Source organism: Ahaetulla prasina, chromosome 8 (genome assembly GCF_028640845.1).
Source record: "Ahaetulla prasina isolate Xishuangbanna chromosome 8, ASM2864084v1, whole genome shotgun sequence".
In the NCBI taxonomy this organism is placed as follows: domain Eukaryota; kingdom Metazoa; phylum Chordata; class Lepidosauria; order Squamata; family Colubridae; genus Ahaetulla; species Ahaetulla prasina.
Genome location: NC_080546.1, coordinates 44,665,345 through 44,686,046, shown reverse-complemented (window position 1 = coordinate 44,686,046; position 20,702 = coordinate 44,665,345). Strand labels below are relative to the sequence as shown.

Here is a 20,702-nt window from a genome sequence, read left to right as displayed (position 1 = left end):
TATATTGAATGAAGTCATGAAAAGTCCTTCCACTGGGAACTTACTGGGGAAAAATCCCCCACAAGACAACACACACACACACACACACACACACACACACACACACACACACACACCAACTCTATTTCTAATGTCTTGGAAGCATAATGACTTCCCCTTTCAACACCCCAAATAAGTGGTGAAATCTAAATTGATTTCCTACTGGTTCTGTGGGTGTGGCTTGGTAGGGTCATTTGACTGGGTGGGCATGGCTATGTAACCATGTGACTGGGGGATCAAAAGACAGAAACTCACTAACAATGTCCTGCTGGAGCAGGGTTGGACTAGATGACCTCCAGGTCCCTTCCAGCCCTGGATTATCTTCTGAAGCTGCATCTAGTGCCAGATTTGTAGTCCTTCCTTCCTTCCTTCCTTCCTTCCTTCCTTCCTTCCTTCCTTCCTTCCTTCCTTCTTTCCTTCCTTCCTTCCTCCCTCCCTGCCTCCCTCCCTCCCTCCCTCCCTCCCTTCATCCCTTCATCCTTCCCTTCATTCCTCCCTCCGTCCCCCCCTCTCTCTTTCTCTCTCCCTCTCTCTCTCCCTCTCTGTCAAAAACGAACTCCTCCTCCCATTTTTTGCCTAGCAGGCTTCAGCTGGGATCGTCAGAGCCTTTTTTTTTAACCTTTTAAAAGCATTTTTTTTCAACCTCTTCAGCTGAAGGTTAAAAAAAAGGCTCTAATGATCACATGGCTCATCTGGGCATGGGCGGGGGGGTGTGGAGGCAGGGATTTTTGTTACCAGTTGTCCGAACCACCCATTGCCATCACTACTGGATCAGCCGATCCGGTCTGAACCGGGAGCATTTCACCCTTGTCCCAAATCATATTTATATAGCAGTCATTATAGACATTACATCAAAAATAACTATATAATTTTGTAGGCTTTTTTTTTGTTCCAGGTGTATTTGGTGCGGTGCCTTCCAATATTTTACTTGTAAACTGTGGCAGTTGCAATCAAAAATCTATTGTGTTTACCACAGTGGGGTTTTTTTTTTGGGGGGGGGGAAGGTATGGGAGGAATTTTGATTAAGATCAGAGAAAAATTCTCCATTCCAGAAAGTTGTATAAGCAATAGTATATTGTAGACATGATGATAAATATTCTAGTGTCAATTAAATCTTTGAGCAGCAGATCCTTTGCAGTGTTCAACAGATTCAGGCTTGCAGATCTGTAGAGTTTCAGGCAATTTTAGCACAGTTTTTTTCCCCTATTGCATAGATAGTAAAAAAAAAGCAGAAAAAAGAATTTGGATACTCCAGTAAGACAACAGGAAGCATACATAAGTACAATCATTAAATTTTCACAAGAAATAAAGGTAAATCCTTTGAAATTGTTTCCATAGCCCACAGGCTTGAATATTAGTCAAAATCTTAACGAGGCAATGCAAACAAGGAGATCTAAAAATATTTTTGTGTTACAAAACTTCCGTAAGGAAAAGTGAGATGGGATGGATGGTGGATGAAATACAAAAGCAATAGAAAAAACTCCTAGATGGCTAGAGGAAATACTCATGAGTTCAAATTTCTATCAAAGAACATATTATAAAATAGTGACTGAAAGGTCTATGGCAGGGGTGTCAAACTCGCAATGACAAGTTGTCGTGACGTGATGTATTGCAACTTCCCCCCCCCTTCGCTAAAACAGGGGTGGACGTTGCCAGCATCCGGCCCGCAGGCCATAGGTTTGACACCTCTGGTCTATGGAGATTCTCAGCCAGCCAGGGCATGATTGTCTTCAGAGCTGAAGAAGCATCTTGGATGAGAAGTGAAAAGTCTTCAAAGAAAAAGTCCAGTTGCCTCTTGAAAAACCACGTTTGGGAGTGACTGAAAGGGTTATTTTTCAAATTTACTGTTTTCTTACTCTATATCTGTAAAAATTTTTTATAAAACTAAATATACATTTCTTTGCGCAGAAAGCTGTTGTGCTTATTTGTACCACTGGAATCATCTATTCATTTATGGCTTAATTGAAATATCTAATTTGACCAGGAGTGTTTAAGTATCTTGTATACATGCATTTGTAAATATCATAGGATGAAATTCTTTGAACACAATAAATATATATTGGTTATCTGAAGCATCATCTGTAATAGTGTACTGTTGCATAAGCAGATTTAAGTTGTAATTATTTGTAAGTTGTATGGCTATCATGAGAATTCACATAGGAGTAAAGAGAATTGTCGAAAATAGCACCCAGGTTATGAGAGTATCGCGTGATCGGGAAGGATGTTGTTTGAAATTCACATAGTTAGTGGAGCCAATCAACCTGCCCTCTAGGGCAGCAACTTTTGCAGGGGATATATGTATGTGTTAAACAATATTAATGGGAAAAAGTAGGTAGTTGATATATATATTAAAGAACATCAGAACATAAACATAACAAGATTTTAAAATCAAAAAGTATCTCTCTCCCCCCTTTCTCTCCCTCCCTCTTTTGTGTATGTGTGATACACTTAGAAGGGTTCAGTTCAACTTTGGTATTTATTAAGAACAAACATTTGGAAGCAGGTGAAGATCACTGTATCACTGTGTACCTAGCCCAACCTTCAGGCTTTTTAAGTGCTTTGAAAAATGTTTTGGGCAGAATTCAGTTTCTGGCATTCAAGTATCTTTTTCCCCTCTTGAAAACTATGTTAAATTTTAGAGGATATTTCCTTACAGTATGCTGTTTTTATTTGTAGATGAAATGTGTGTGTGGCTGTTTGTGTAAACGTACCCGTGCACATGTCCACACGTACAAAAATGCATAATCATTTTATACTGTATCTCTATATATGGAGATGGATTGATCATGAATACTGGGCAAGATCAGATATACCAACATGATTTAAAGTTGACAAAATATTTGGAAGAAATTTCAACAGAGTAAATTGCTGTTAACTGATAAGAACCATTTTAGACTCCATTAACTAAGCAAATTGGAAATGGTCCCATGTCAATTTATCTCTCTAGCATATCATTATTTTTCTTAAAACCTGCTATGTTGTTAGTCTTCCCCATCATCATCTGCCATTTTTTAAAAACTAGGAATTCTAAAATAAATAGCAGGAATGAACATACTGTATGTTCAAATCTTTAAACAAAATCCAAGAAACGCCTCCCATACCTTGCAAAATCCACCTTAGAGTTATAATCTTTATCAAAAGGAGAAAATTTTCAATCACCTATCATGTTTACTTAGTTTTGGAATGTGGTCTCTAACATGCCATTTCAAAACAAGTACTCATCCCTGTCTAAAGATGTAGAAGATGGCAAAGTTGGACTTTCTTTTTTTAATTGATAATTGTTTACTTCTTTTTCTTCCAGAGTTCCATCAGGGAGACTTATCTGAAACTGTACAGTCAGCAAACAAAACCACCTCCTAAAGTCATGGCATTTGAATTCTGGCCATAGATATTATATAATCAAAACATGCCACTAATAGGGCCTCTTACTTTTAAAACCAAACAAGCTCCGACAAACCCTCTTCCGTATTCATTATCCTTCCAGGGAAGAGCTGGGTTTCGTGGTAGATTGACTTGATATATAGAAGTGAGGAACTTGATTGTTTTGGAAATTGACCAAAACCATTATAGTTGTTCAAGTCCCATGGAAAAGAGATTGCCAACAGCAGTTCTGGAAGATCTGCATTACTTGCTTTTCTTGGCATTTTCAAATACTTTGTTTTGGTATTTTTCTACTCTTTACCTGTAGAAATTTTATGGATAGTATGCTACTGTTTCCATTGTTTTTATATTTTAAAGACGATTTTGTAAAAAAACCATAAAAGGGTAAAAAACAAAGAGAAGTGAGCATTTAAAAATATTATGTTAAATTCAATGCCACTACCTATAGACTTAAATTAAAACAGAATTTATAAAATCTCTTTTTAGAATGGTGAGTAATTTGGGACTTATGGATAGCCAATTAGGTAAGGCTTATGGAAGACTGTTTGTGTATAAGGTAACTACAGTGAAACTATGATAGTTTTCATGACATATAAATTTGATATCTGCCCCAAATGGAAAAACATTTTAATACCCACCATGGAGGGATGGATCGTGAAGATGGCAGAACTTGTGATAATTGACCAATTTGATCAAGGATTAAGTATTTTTACAAAAGACTGAAAACCCATTGTGGACTTTTTCTGAAAATGGAAAAATGAATTGGATTTATGGGTTTGAGGGGTGGTGGTTTGCAGTTGCAATTTTTCAATCTAATTTTTATTCTGTAGCAAAGAAAGATAACCAGTTACTGTGTCCATCTTTCCCAGCCCCTTCTATTGCTTGTTCAGATATCTGGAAAACAAAAATCATGTGGAATGAAATTATTACAAGCAATTATCTTATGCTACAGACATGTAGACATGTCTGAGATTTGTCTAAAAGATTACTCTTATGATTCACATGTATGCTTAAATTCCAACCAGAGAGATGTGGAGCCTCAGCCTTTCCTGCTAGTAATTTTGAAAGAATGATCTAAAATTTGAAACTTTGATGTTATATATGCTGAGAGCGATAATATTTTATGCACAAAAATGGAAGGATGCTTTGATTCCTACAATGGATGAATGGCTACAAAAGCTGATGGAGTTAGCAGAGGTGGCTAACTTGACTGCTTTGATTAAAGAAAAAGATACATTTACTTTTGTTTCTATTTGGAAATTGGTTTTGGAAACTGTGCTTGAGGTGAAAAAAAAAGAAACATTGATTTTCTGATTAGATAGGTTTTCTGTTCTAGAAATGACTAGTATATATATATTTATGTAAAAGTAAAAAGTTGCGGTTGTATATTATCACCTTATCCTACTGCATCAGAAGGAATCAGAAGACAATGTACATTAAATTGGACATATTACAGGAGGGCAAAATCACAACATTCCACCTTACTTTGGTCATCTCATGCAATAAAAATCACTTGAAGAGGCAATTATGTTTGGAATAGGCAGCAGTAAAAGGAAAATATGTAAAATATAGGGGCCAAATACATTAAAACTGCTACCAATCAAAGCATTAAACAACAGAAAGAAACTATACAAGATCAGAAAATTGAAAGAAAACTGATCCATAGAATCATCAAGAATCGGACATGACTGAATAAATAGCATCATCCATTGAGTTCAGAGAAAGTTTTTAAAAAGCTAAGAATAAAATACTTTTAATTGACACAGCAAATATTATAGTGTCTCTCATAGAGACCCTCCATTAGACTAATTGAGAATTATTCTGCCCATTGCAATATTATTAAGAACAATATTACTGTGTTATGGTATAAATTATAATTATAAAATGCTGGTAAATTCAAATTTCCAACAACATTTCTTTCCTAATTTCCCCTATTTTGGACCTTTAGTTTTGTTTGCGTTTCCTTTAACTTAATTTAAATCATTTTTTAAATGTTGCTGGGCAATCCATGGCCCATTGTGTCATCCTTTCAGAGATATTTCCTTACCGAAAGAGAAAAAAAAAGAAGTCGGAATGGAAGCAGATTTCATGCTGGCTTCCCCATTGGTTTTGCTTTTGGGAAGGTAGCAAGCAGCATTGGAAATCACTTTTCCTGGCTGAACCATGGAACTGCCTGCCACGCTACTAGGGAAAGGGTGAACAAAGGGAGTCCAGACCATGAGGAAAACTATACCTGTGCCCTCAATAACCCACTTTCTTCAGGAAAGAAAAAAGCTTACCTGTTGACTGCCAGGATCTCCACGTCTATTTTATTTAGCCAGCAGGCATGCAGGTTGCTTCTTCATCTTTCCCTCATCACTTATTGCTGTTCACAGATTTCAGATTTCAGCCTCAGTTCCAAAGCAGCCAATCATTGTTCATCAAACCTATAAGTTCTGGCAAGTGTAATTGAAAGTGTATGATGATGCTGAAGTGATCATAACTTTGTCAAATTTCAAACCCACAGGAGTAAGAGGATTAAATTAAATTAATTTAACACATTAAATTAATCCATTTGAAGTATATTGCTCAATATACCTCATGTTAAAAATTATTACTCTATGATTCACTGTTTAATTTTATATAGCTGCCCATCTCACTGCATGACTATGAACAGCATATACAATACAACAATTAAAAGAAATAAAAACCAATTAAAACACATCCAAAATAAATTTAAAAGATAAAAAGAACTTCTCACATATGCAATGTATTCCAGTCAACTATCCTACAGCCTATTGTAGACAACCCTTAATTTGTAACATTTTTCTTCAATTAATTCTGATTTTGTTCTTTTGACCTCCAGACTTCGTTAACATTTCTGACTATGTTATTCAAGCAATGTGAACATAAATATTTTTTGAAGTTTAATTTCAGCTAGTTTACTTTACTTTTTCTGATAACTCCAAAATCTATCCTTCTTACCTCCAGTCTACTAGAAACATTGTGGGTGAGGATTTGCTTCACTGCACTTAATTTACAGAATTTGCTTTCATTTTTTTTCAGTCAACATTCCTCAAGTTTAGCAGAACCACTTTTATCTAGTATGATTTAAAAGTAATGGAACGTAGTTCTTCAAAATCCATCTTTTGACATAGATGGTCCACTTTTGACTACTTGGCATCTTTTACTGTGATGTGCTCTAGAAATTCTTTGTGAAAAATTGGTGAAATAGACCAAGTCCTGTTTTTTAAGTTCTTTTAAAAAATTAGGATGTTATTTTCATACAAAATCTGCATATTTTGCAAAATTCTTTTGGTTAAATTAGGGAATAGAGAATAAGTAGACAAAAAGATATAAACAGAAAAAAAACCCTTCAAGTTTAGTTCATCATAACTGTTAGCTTTTCCTTTTTCTTGAAAATATTGAGACATTTATTCTTACATGTTTAATCATTTTTAAATGTTGCTGGGCAATCCATGGCCCATTGTGTCATCCTTTCAGAGATATTTCCTTACCGAAGAGAAAAAAGAAGTCGGAATGGAAGCAGATTTCATGCTGGCTTCCCCATTGGTTTTGCTTTTGGGAAGGTAGCAAGCAGCATTGGAAATCACTTTTCCTGGCTGAACCATGGAACTGCCTGCCACGCTACTAGGGAAAGGGTGAACAAAGGGAGTCCAGACCATGAGGAAAACTATACCTGTGCCCTCAATAACCCACTTTCTTCAGGAAAGAAAAAAGCTTACCTGTTGACTGCCAGGACCTCCACGTCTATTTTATTTAGCCAGCAGGCATGCAGGTTGCTTCTTCATCTTTCCCTCATCACTTATTGCTGTTCACAGATTTCAGATTTCAGCCTCAGTTCCAAAGCAGCCAATCATTGTTCATCAAACCTATAAGTTCTGGCAAGTGTAATTGAAAGTGTATGATGATGCTGAAGTGATCATAACTTTGTCAAATTTCAAACCCACAGGAGTAAGAGGATTAAATTAAATTAATTTAACACATTAAATTAATCCATTTGAAGTATATTGCTCAATATACCTCATGTTAAAAATTATTACTCTATGATTCACTGTTTAATTTTATATAGCTGCCCATCTCACTGCATGACTATGAACAGCATATACAATACAACAATTAAAAGAAATAAAAACCAATTAAAACACATCCAAAATAAATTTAAAAGATAAAAAGAACTTCTCACATATGCAATGTATTCCAGTCAACTATCCTACAGCCTATTGTAGACAACCCTTAATTTGTAACATTTTTCTTCAATTAATTCTGATTTTGTTCTTTTGACCTCCAGACTTCGTTAACATTTCTGACTATGTTATTCAAGCAATGTGAACATAAATATTTTTTGAAGTTTAATTTCAGCTAGTTTACTTTACTTTTTCTGATAACTCCAAAATCTATCCTTCTTACCTCCAGTCTACTAGAAACATCGTGGGTGAGGATTTGCTTCACTGCACTTAATTTACAGAATTTGCTTTCATTTTTTTTCAGTCAACATTCCTCAAGTTTAGCAGAACCACTTTTATCTAGTATGATTTAAAAGTAATGGAACGTAGTTCTTCAAAATCCATCTTTTGACATAGATGGTCCACTTTTGACTACTTGGCATCTTTTACTGTGATGTGCTCTAGAAATTCTTTGTGAAAAATTGGTGAAATAGACCAAGTCCTGTTTTTTAAGTTCTTTTAAAAAATTAGGATGTTATTTTCATACAAAATCTGCATATTTTGCAAAATTCTTTTGGTTAAATTAGGGAATAGAGAATAAGTAGACAAAAAGATATAAACAGAAAAAAAACCCTTCAAGTTTAGTTCATCATAACTGTTAGCTTTTCCTTTTTCTTGAAAATATTGAGACATTTATTCTTACATGTTTAATCATTTTTAATTTTATTAATGTAGGTTGTTCTTTGAGACTTCCTTAAAACTTGGAAGGCTATTTTATTTAACTTTCTGGCTCCCACATCACTCACTTTAATAGCTCAATCTCTGATATTTTCCCATTTATCAACAGATCAATTGTGAAACTGAGGAAGTCTGTCTCCATCTTGACACTGAGATGGCTATTCAAGTCCACCTGGACTTTGTCACTGCTAGAAGGATTAGGAAAGCAATTCCTCACTTAAATACTATGCAGATCCTCATTGCAATAAAGGTGAGTTATTGTCTTTTACTTCGGCACAAAAGAAATCAAGGAATTCTTGGCTGTAACTGTAAGAAGAGTTTGGATTTGAGGAAGGAATGATCTCAATGAGATAAGATTATTATTTTACCCTTCTGACCAAGTGAATTCAATGAATTATGATTTAACTTTCCATAAATGCTACAACCTTTAGTACAAAGATAGATACTCTAAATATATTTAGTTAATTTTTAAACTTCATTTAACATTGCAAATTTAGCATATAGAAGCATATAGAAGCAACACTGTTGAAAAAAGGTTTAATATGAGATGATAGATTCCCAGCAAAATGTATATAATGTGTATTTGTATTTTAAATATATGGGCTTTTAAAAATGCAAATCTGGATAACAGCAGAATGGAATATAACTATGAACTGTTGCAGTCCTTTGAAAAATCTCTGCAGCAGGTGTTTTCTATGGAATGCCTTCAATTATTAATTCATTAGATAATACTAATCCAAAACTACAAAAGCATTTATTGGTTTATTTTCTATAATGTAGCCTTTTCTATTTGCATTATTTGCTGCCTCCCTAATGAAACCTAGTTTAACATTTTTAAAGGAAATACTTACAAATAATCATAATTTTGGATGATGTGGTCTCTTTGGGAGATAGGGCGGTATATAAATATGATTAAATAAATAAATAAATAAATAAATTTTTGGAATTGTGGCTTTTAAAAAAAATAAATAGATGCATTAAGATAAGTTAGAAAACTTGAGAGCCCTCTAATATCGCCTTTACCATCTGCTAGAGCTATAAAAGATTCTATTAAATTGGCCAGAAAGTATTTCTTCTGGAAGTGAAAGAAAATAATTACAAAGATAACCTTATAACACAATCACACAATCATCTTCATATTAAAGCATATAAAACATTTGCTAGACCAATTCTAGAATACAGCTCACCTGTTTGGAACCCTCACCACATCTCTGACATCAATACAATTGAACGTGTCCAGAAATATTTTACAAGAAGAGTTCTCCATTCCTCTGAAAACAACAAAATACCTTATCCCACTAGACTTGAAATCCTAGGCTTAGAAAACTTGGAACTCCGTCGCCTTCGACAAGACCTAAGTTTAACTCACAGAATCATCTATTGTAATGTCCTTCCTGTCAAAGACTACTTCAACTTTAATTGCAATAATACAAGGGCAACCAATAGATTTAAACTTAATGTAAACCGCTTTAATCTAGATTGCAGAAAATATGACTTCTGCAACAGAATCATCAGTGCTTGGAATACTTTACCTGACTCTGTGGTCTCTTCCCATAATCCTAAAAGCTTTAACCAAAAACTTTCTACTATTGACCTCACCCCATTCCTAAGAGGACCATAAGGGGCGTGCATAAGCGCACAAACGTGCCTACCGTTCCTGTCCTATTGTTTTTCTTTTCTTCTTCCTATATATGTTTATATGTGTATATACTATATAATCTTTTTGTATGATGTTGTGACAAAATAAATAAAATAAATAAAATAAAAAAAAGGGCATAAATGTTAATAAATAGCAGTGCTAAAACGTATCAACTAATTGAAAGGAAATAATTATTAACTAAATATCATGTCATCAGTCATCTAAATTTTAACAAATGCTAGCTAATCACATACTGAAATGTAGACTTTAAATCTGAAGAACACACTTATGAGAAGAAGAAAATATGGAAAACAAATTGAGGAGGCTCCCCAAAAATACAAGCTAAGGGAAACTCTTAGACTAATAGCTTTGTATTGAATTGTGTGGGTGTGTATTTGAATGAGTATGTGCATATATGCACGCAAAAATCTGGTCAATGACTAAATGACACTTAAGCTTTTAATGTATCCATCTGCCATCGCTGAATGGTCATTCAAAAAAAATTTAGCTCAAATTTGGTAGCCATAACTATCACAGATGTTAGTAATGTGAACAAGTTTTTCCATGCTAATATTGTTTCAGTGTGTTTGATACAATAAACTGCTTCCTAAGGGAGGTCTGTGTCTTATCATACAGGAAAGAATTTTGTACAGTAAAAGGAAGTGGCTTCAAGAACAATTATAAGGCATAATCTATCAAGATTGGTTGTTTTTGATCTCCATTTTAATGGAGTTTCAGATGTTTTGGACATATTCTCACAATGAGGAGACAACATATAACCTTCTCAGTATTTAATGGATCACAGACAGACGCCCAATGAAGAACAATAGAACAATTGTTAAACAATGTTACTGCTGCCAAGTTGATATGTAATAAGGCCACCCTCATTTATGACTTGATTATGGATGAGAGGGCCAACCTGCCATGCATTACTGAAATCTAGCTGGTGGAAAGGGAATTTCCTCTTTCTGAGAAAGCTGGGTTTTTGGGTGTAACATCAGTTAAGGATTCAGGATAGTAGTCTCTATGGGATTATACTAGTCATTTGACAGATAAAGTCACTTGGATCCATTCAGTTTTGGACTTGATGCAGGGCCATGAGCAGTACTGGTTGCTATTGTGTTTCCAGGGATACTTCAAGATGCTGGTTGTCACCTTTAAAGCCCTTTATAGCATGGGACTGTATTACTTCAGGACTCCCCTCCCCTCTCCTCAGTTATTTTTATTGTACAATCCAGTCAGTCAGGATAGGCATGCTTTGAGTTCTTTCAATTAAGGAATAGCAATAGCATTTAGACTTATATACCACTTTATAGTGCTTTACAGCCCTCTCTAAGTGGTTGACAGAGTCAGCATATTTTTCCCAACAATTTGGATCTTCATTTTACCCACCTCAAGAGGATGGAAGGGTGAGTCAACCTGAGACAACTTATGTTGTCTAAGGAATGCTGATTTTTACTTCTGAGCACCTTCAGGTACAGAATTCTGCTTAATTTGTTATCATCTTAAAATATATCTGTATATACATACATACACATACACACACCCAAATGAAGAAGGGGGAGATCTTACATATAAAGACATTGCACTTTAATGATAAAGTGCAATGTTTATTTGCAAACTTTTTTTGGCAAGAAATGCAGATATGAGGATTCTCCATGAATGTAAGCAATATACTACAGAGGTGGGTTCTGACCAGTTCTGGAGAACCGGTAGTGGAAATTTTGAGTAGCTTGGAGAACCGGTAGTAAAAATTCTGACTGGCCCCACCCCCATATATTCTCGGCCTCCCAGGTCCCGGCTGATTGGGAGGAAATGGAGATTTTGCAGTAACCTTCCCTTGGATTAGGGAGGGAATGGAGCTTTTACAGTATCCCTCCCCTGCCACGCCCACTAAGCCACACCCACCAATCCATGCCCACAAAGCCATGCCACACCCACCAAGCCACACTCACAGAACCGGTAGTAAAATTTTTTGAAACCCACCACTGATACACTGTAATATTCTAAATGAAAAGATGTATCTACAATTAGATTGACTGGAAAAGTACAAACAATCTCATTCATTTACTACCATTGAACAATAATTTACCCTTCCAATGGTTATCTGCTACATGTTACATGTCAAGACATAGCATCCTAATTCTGCTCCAGTTGTTGTTGCTAAGATTGAAAGACTATATATAGATGGCAGCAAATATCACCAGGTAGAGATATCATTGGCATCAGTGGTGGGTTTCAATTTTTTTTACTACCAGTTCTGTGGGTGTGGCTTGGTGGGCATGGCTGGGGAAAGATACTGTAAAATCTCCATTCCCTCCCCAATTCAGGGGAAGGTTACTGCAAAATCACCATTTCCTCTCGATCAGGGAGGCAGAGAACAGATGGGGACGGGACCAGTCAGAATTTTTACTATTGATTCTCTGAACTACTCAAAATTTCTGCTATAGGTTCTCCAGAACTGGTCAGGACCTGCTGAAACCCATCTCTGATTGCCATGGTATCCAGTCTATAAGTCACTGATCACCACTGATCAGTCCCCCATCACAATTACTGAAGAATGATACAAGTGCAATTTGGAACACTGCTTCAGGGCAACAAGGGCTAGCATTTGGAATCTGGCAGAAGAATTCATAATCACTTGTTGCCTGCTGATTATTATGTATCAATGTGATGGGCAACTTTTATTTGTTGAGAAGAAGCTGCAACAAATTGTAAAGCTATCATCTCCCTTTCCAGGTTTTTCCATCTGAATTTTGTTCTAGCCACTTTGCTGTATATCAGCACTGATTATACTGATCTGACCAAGATGGTTTCAAAATAATGTTAGGAATTACTTTTGGATTTGTGAGATGCCTTTAGATTTAGCTAAAAAGCAGTGAAATTTCATAGGCCACCCCTGCATTATTTTAAAAGCTTTGAAACAGATTATTTCTTTGCTCTGATTTTTATCTTGAAGGGAAAAATTACAGGATTCCTAGAAGTGCCACCCCCTGCTAATGGTGTGACTGCTATGATAGTGGTAGCACTCTCTGGTGGTGTTTAGACTCTTGCTGCACATTTTCTTCAAAAGAATGAGGGCTAGGATAGGTGAGTCTTCCTTGGAGAGGACAGATTAAATTGGAGTAGTGAAATTTCCAAAATTGGTTACAAAGTTCACCTAAATTATTAGGATAGTAGATGGGTGTAATATACTGTGTGTTTATAGCCACAGAACTCAAGTATAAGTAAGAATATGTCTATATAAGCTATCATTGTTCTTTTTTGTTTTGTGCTGTTTTCTTGTCCTAATATTTTTTTTACTAATTTGTAAAATGCCCAGAATTGCTAGGAGTTGGATGGCATATAAATCTAAAATATTTATAATTAATTATGCAGCATATAAATAGTTGGAAAAAGTAACCAAATAACCAAGATCTAAATGCAATATACAAAACTTTCAAGCTTAAGAATTTGCATAGTATTGTAAACAAAACAAAAATTCAAACTTTTGGAAATATTTGTACTCTTTTTTTAAGAAACTGATGCTGAGATTTGAGTGATTTAAGTAATACCCATTTAGTTACAACTGATATTATTTGTAGAGGTATTATCATCCTGTGTATTATAATTTTAAACAGTAATAAACTTTTTTTAAATATATGAACGGAGCAAAGTTGCCTTCAAGGTGAGAAGAAGTTGCATAGAAAACGTATCTGGTTTGCTTGACAAAGATTTTCTTCTGTCTTCTTTCATATTTTTTTCCCCAGATTTTCAGGCTACACTTCCCAAATGATTCCCCATTCGGATGTGAAATGGATCTGAGCCTTTTTATAAACTGTTTTATAAACTGGTGCTGCCAGTAAATTATTTTGTTTTGATACAACATGCATGTAACTTCTATATTTTCTTTTACTTCAATCCTTTTCTTCAATTTAAATTAAAGAATGCACTTGCTTCTTTTGGAGATGTCTCAGGAGAGTAAGAAGCTTGTGTTGAGGTCCAGATTTAAAGGTCTTTCTGTTTTAAGATAGTAATTCCCAAAAGTCATGAATCAATGGAAGTTACAAAACAAAGTCATTTCAAGTAGGCACATGTCCCCCTGCAAAACATTCAACCTAAGCCTAAGGAAACATGGTGAAAGATAAGTCTAACAAAAACAGTCAGTCAATAAAAGGGGGGGGGGAGGAGGCAGGGAGGGAGGGAGGGAGAGAGAGAGAGGGAGAGAGAGAGAATATCGAACTAATGTGAAAACAACAGCTGAATGTACATGTTCACACTTGAAGAAGAGGAAACTAAAGTTGCAAAAGTCACAGGAGAACTTGGAGATGAAATAATCACATTGCAAATATGTAGGCCTATTTTGTATATTCACAGGTTGTTACTTGCCCTCACTACAAACTATGGAATTGAACTAAAATAGCATTTGATTGGAGCTTGCCAAGAATAACAAGTTCCGCAAGAAAGATGTAATATACAAAAATATTGCTTTATGATTAAAAACCATATAAAGTATAAGAAATGAAGATTTTAAATATTTCTACTTTAAGTTCTCATTTATTCATAAGAATACAATCTGAAGTAAATATGGATCGAAAAAACATTTTATTGTATTTAAGTGGATCAACTGGTGACAGAAAGAAGAAAAAACATTCCTTAAATGAACATCACCAATCAGTGAAGTTTGATTAGTAAAGGATTTTACAGTCTAAATAAAAAAAGCCAAGGCACAAAACAAAAACAAGAAAAAAAGGAATCTAGCTCATTCGGTTACATTTTTCAACATAGATCTAAATTATTATACAATCTCATTTAATCAATAATAATAATAGTAATAATAATAATATAATACTACTGCTAATAATAATAATAATTAATGCAGAAACCCATATCAATCATTAGCACCAGTCAATGGTATTTGTGATGCATTTTTGAATGTTCAGTTGACTGAATTTCATGTTTAATGAATAAAGTAGATAATAATAATAGATTTAGGCAAAACATGGTCCTGTTCAACAGGATTCTAATGTTCATTTTTGATTCTGCAATTTAATCATATAATCCAGATATACTACTTGTATGATTTATCTTGCTAGTTTATATATGTCTGGTGTCTTGTGGAATAATAGGAAAACTGATTTATCTTGAAACAAGTTGTTTTTCAAATAATCAGTATGTAAGGCAGCAAATCATATCCAGTAATTTGATAAGCATACAAGGAAAGGACACCATGATTACTCTTTTTCATGTGCCAAGAATATAAAGTAATACATGTTGTATCTGTATCTCAGAAAATTCTAGAATGCAAGACCTAATTAAAAAGGACAAGATGCCTCTTATAAATAACAAACTTTCCATAAACAAGATGTAAGTAAAATATAGTTTGATCTTCTTTCCTCATAAAGTCCAAAAATGTTTCTTTCATTTCAAAATTGTGCCTGTTTTTGAACAGGCACAATGCAGCAAGCGTTATAGAAAACGAGTAAAATCTGCAGGTGAAAATTTCCTGGCTGAAAATAACAATACCCTTTTTTTTTATTAAAGAAAGAACACTTTTATAACTGTGGTATTTCCCTTCCAAAGGGTGTTCATGATTTATTTGTAAATATTTTTTCCTGACTGGAAACTTGCCACTTCATGTCTCACAAAAACAATCTGTTTATTTGCTTTTTTATTGTTCTCTGATGATCCTGCAGTGGTATGGCAGAGATTCCAAGCTTAAAAATCAGGAAATTAAAAGTTGTGGTTCATGCATGAACCTAATTGAATCCTCTTACATTACATAATTCTTTCTGTTATTGCACTGACCTTTGTTAACAGGTTCAGCAATTTTTAATTTCATTACCTTAGCACTTATACAGTCTCTACTAGCACTGCATTTATACATTTTTCTTCCCCTAAGTTTCATGTGTAACTAGTCTAGTGAATTAGTACAGCTGTCTTCATCAGGATACTGAGCTAAATCTAATCTGTGTTTTGCATAACAATTTATGAAGGTTAAAAAAAATCAAACATTTTCACTGCTAGAAAACCTATTCAGCAGACATACATGCTGAAAATGGATCAGTGCAGTTTCACAACAAAAACAGTTTTCATGTGTATGGTTGCATTTGAGGGTTCCTCAAAGTCACAGAAAGTGAGTATTTCCATTGAATTATAATATTACTAGAATATGAACTTAATTATAATATCACTATATACTCATATTTTATATATATATATATATATATATATATATATATATATATATATATATATATATATATATATATATATATATATATATATATATATATATATATATATATACTGGGTGTATATCCAGCTGGGTGACCTTATAATATAATATAATATAATATAATATAATATAATATAATATAATATAATATAATATAATATAATATAATATAATATAATATAATATAATATAATATAATATAATATAATATAATATAATATAATATAATATAATATAATATAATATAACAACAGAGTTGGAAGGGACCTTGGAGGCCTTCTAGTCCAACCCCCTGCCCAGGCAGGAAACCCTACACCATCTCAGTCAGATGGTTATCCAACATTTTCTTAAAAATTTCCAGTGTTGGAGCATTCACAACTTCTGCAGGCAAGCCGTTCCACTTATTAATTGTTCTAACTGTCAGGAAATTTCTCCTTAGTTCTAAGTTGCTTCTTTCCTTGATCAGTTTCCACCCATTGCTTCTTGTTCTACCCTCAGGTGCTTAGGAGAACAAATAGTTATTAGGAGCCAAAACTGACTCTAGGGGACTTCCTGGATTCTCGTCCTGCTTGAAAAGTAAGTGACTCTGACTCAAAAGGTCTCTGTACAATTTCATCTGGTGCATAGTTGTGCCCTTTCCTAGTTTAGTATTCTCTTAGGTAATCACTTAGTCCCTAGTCACCAACAGCTTAATTACTCCAATGCTCTCTACATGGGACTGCTTTCAAACATCACCAGAAACTTCAACTAGTGCAGTATGCAGCAGCATGAGCAGTAATGGGATATACGTAACACCTCAGCTTCACAACCTGTACTTCTTACTGGTTTGTTTCTGGGTGTGAATCAAGGAACTGGTTGTTACTGTATTTACAAAGCTCTAAATGGCATAGGGCCTAGTTATCCTAGTTATCCAGCTAATTCAATTTCACAGGATTGGAACACTCCAACTTCCCTCACTTAAAAAATGTCATATTTTAGGACTCTGGAAATGTACCTTCTCTATAGCAGTGCCACCATCTGGAATAAAGTTGCCCCCCATCCAGATGGCCTTCACTCTGTATTGGATTCCCTTGTTGGATTATTTTGAGTGCTCAGAGTCATTGAGAGTAAGGTGGCATGCAAGTTTTTTTTTTATGCATTGAAAAGGCAAAATTATTCTGTGATTCAAATGTCTTTGAAACTTATAGGTTGAAGTGAAAAAACTGACATCCAGAAAGAAGCGAAGTAAATAAATTAATTTTAATAATGCTGCTGCTGCTGCTGCTGCTGCTACTACTACTACTACTACTAGTAGTAGTCACCCCCTGGGTAGGAGAAAGAGAAGAATCTTGAATTGTAACAGCATAACTGGAAAAAAAAAGTGAAAAATGTTTTCCATTTTCCTGAAGATAGGGTGAGGAAATTAGCTTATAGGACTTCTTTCAAGAAAATACTAATTCATTACAAGCCTATTGCATTTTAAAACTTCCATCTGGGACTTCAAAATGTAGCTCAATCAAAATGGCCTTTGAAGGCAGTGCTTAGATTATGCAAATTCCAGTCCCCAAAATGTCATCAGTTCTATAATTAGTGAAGTGTCAACTGTTTTCATGCTACAGTTGGCAGGATGTGAGGAAGAGAAATGCTATTGTAAATCTTATTCCTATTCCAATTAATTTTTGAATTTGAATTTGATGGGCTGTAATAAACTTTTCTCCATAGCCATTCTGGTGTGGACTGGTGTGAATTTGGTAGGTAAATTCGTGGGCTTGCACATCCAGATCGCGCATGCAATCCCACAAGCAAACCGGTAGTGACAGGTTTTGAAACCCACTACTGGTGCAATTTCTGTATCAGGATATACTCTAGCAGGATGGGATAATTATTCATTCTAGATTATCATGGCCTTCACATCCATGAGTGGGTGACCTAGAGGAGCAAGGTGGCTCATCAACTTAAAGACACTGGGTTTGTTGACAAGAGATGGTCAGCACTCTGGTGTTTTGAGCCCATGGCAACATGTGACAGAGTGAGCTCCTGTCATTTGCCCCTACTTCTGCCCACATAGCAGTTTGAAAGCATGTAAAAAGGCAAGTAGATAGATACTATTCCAGTGGAGAAACTTAGCAGCATTCCATGTGGAAGCAGGAACCAATGCCAGACCGGCTCAGATGTGAGATGAGGTTCAGCACAAGAAAGCCTGGATGACCCAAACTCCCAAACCCTGCTAGCTAGCTGGTATAAAGTTAGTTTATCCCCTGCAGTGGATAGCTCACATGTGTGAACAAAATGAACTAGCAATCTTAGACTGCCAGAATTACTCTTTGGTACAGACTTCCCTGTTTATGTATGTCTCCCACACACACACAAAAGTGAATGACCTTTCAGAGCCCAGAAAAACTTTATATAACCAAGTGATTGGTGGTTAATATATAACAGCTGTTTTTCTTTTTTCCTTTTATTTCATGTCAGAGTAAGTAGTGTGATGCTCTGGGCTAAGCCATTTTCTCAGACAGAAGGTTTTCAAATAGATTCAGTGAATTGGCTACCATGCAATGCTTCAGTTCTTGCAAAACCTTTACTGGGCACCAGACAGGATTGGCATTTACTTGTTGAAAAGGCAAGCCAATCAGATGGTGTATCTATTCTAATTTGTGACGAGGGATGGCAATGAGATAACTAAAACAAATATTACGAAGGTCAGGTAGGAATTACATAATTAGAAAGTAAGCAAGGAAGGAATCATTTCCCAAGGGGGAAAAAATATAAGCCTCTTGCAATCTCTTGGATGAGCAAAAGTGCTGGTGTGGAATGAAACAAGGAGGAACTGTGCTGTCAGCAACAGGAAGTGTGTAAAAAATGAAGGATGGCCCTAGAAAGTTGAATGCAAAGCAGATGGCTCTAATTTGAGTCACACTGTGACATCTGAAAAGAAAAAAACCCTGCTCTCTTGACACTTCCAGATACCAAAAATTCCAGAGAATACATTCCAGGGCTTTTTGAAGGTTTCCTATCAAGGGAGGGTAGATTTCCCTTGTTTCTATCAGCAAACAGTCCATAAAACTAAAATTGATAAGCTTCCACAGTCAGGCAAACATCCTAATACTTAGATAAGTTATTTATGTCCTCAAAGAAACTGAAAAAATCAGAGCCAAGAAGTGCAATGGGGATTGCAGTGCTTGGTGATTTAGATGCTGGTTTTTTCAGCCGTACTTTGAGATAAGAAAACTAGCATTCTCCTTTATAATGCAGATGGATGAAAAAGCTCTTTTACATATATTCTGAGACACAAACTGATTCACAGAATTATTTTGATGTATTTCAAGTAGTGCTGTAGATTTACGGTTTTTAAAATAAACCTTATAAATCAAGGTTAGGAATCATATAATCATTGTAGCTAAGCATCAGGCATTAGGACAAATTCTTCTCTAATGTAAACCCATGTACTTGGGTTCATTTCTGTCAGATGTCATCAGCCAAGATTTTCAGTTTTACTTCTTCAGATTGTCCTTGACAGGTCTATTAGCTCTCCTGCTAAAATCTTTTCTCTCATTCCATCTGCTGCAACATTAATTCCTGAAAACAAGAATATGTGCCTAGGACTTAATCTGTACTTGATAGGTTTATATCTGATTCTGCCTCTATAATAAGCAATTTTGGCTGAAGGCTACCATAGAAATAATGTATAATTTTACAAATATTTTCTGGGCATTCACAGAGATTAAAGCAATACTGTTTGTTTTGTTTATGCCAAGATAACATTGGGCTATTTGTCATAACGGGATAAACCATTTTATTTAAATGTATGTCAAGTTGGGAAATTTTAGATAGTCAGATAGTTTGTCCTTTAGTAAGCATTTATAATGTAGCTTTTTAAATTTAAAGCAGTTGGATTGGATCACATTATTTTATATTTCAAGTACAGAATTAAGAAAGTAGAGTTACTCATTAAAAAATTATAATAAGTAGGTAATTTAGGGATATGGAAATAGATAATTTATCACCATTGGGCAAAAACAACAGAAAATATTCACAAAAAAGCTATTTTTTTTTATCACAAATTCAGAGAAATATGTAACATTTTAAATCTCCTAATAAAATTTAATATCCAGCATGCTTTCTGACTATTCACTCTGCAAGGAATTTTTCATATATTTTAGAGACAAAAAATACTCAACTATGTAACACATATCTATGTAAAGGTACATTACCTTGATTGTTATGTGAAATTTTGTCAGCTGGCCTTCTTGTTCTGTTTTCTCTTTAGCATTTGAATTCTTTTTCTGAACCTATATGACTATTAACAGTTTTTTTCAAGAACATCTACAATAAATTTCCTACACTATTGCAAACCTTTTATTTTTAGAAATTGCACAATATGTGTGCATGTATGTGTGTTGTGGTTTTGTTTTTCTAAATTCACAAAACTAGAACAGAGCTGAAGGCAAGAGTTTTGGCAGAAGAGCTTAACACACTGCAAATATCTATACGGATTAGAGGGTTCAGAGAAAGATTAAGTTGTTTCTTGGAAGTCTATCAGTAA

General features: G+C 34.8%; 1 protein-coding gene and 1 long non-coding RNA gene across 6 annotated transcripts in view; one reads left to right on the top strand and one right to left on the bottom strand.

The window, feature by feature from the left end:
- The window catches only part of LOC131203152 (uncharacterized), a 126,059-nt gene that overhangs the window by 26,421 nt on the left and 78,936 nt on the right, over positions 1–20,702 (top strand). For 4 of the 5 annotated variants that reach the window (XR_009156313.1, XR_009156311.1, XR_009156312.1 and 1 more), the window contains 2 exons: positions 8,434–8,574; positions 16,679–16,756. Coding sequence is in view for 1 of the 5 variants with exons in the window: in XM_058193104.1 (XP_058049087.1) it covers positions 8,434–8,574 (141 nt within the window). In the remaining 4 variants the exon portion in view is untranslated. The remainder of the gene's footprint in view (positions 1–8,433; positions 8,575–16,678; positions 16,757–20,702) is intronic. The other variant, XM_058193104.1, reaches the window with a different exon arrangement.
- Positions 563–20,493, bottom strand: LOC131203153 (uncharacterized). Its single transcript, XR_009156315.1, has 4 exons — positions 20,371–20,493; positions 7,146–7,301; positions 4,059–4,314; positions 563–1,242 (listed from the first exon to the last, which is right to left on the bottom strand). It is a non-coding gene; the product is annotated as an uncharacterized LOC131203153 (long non-coding RNA).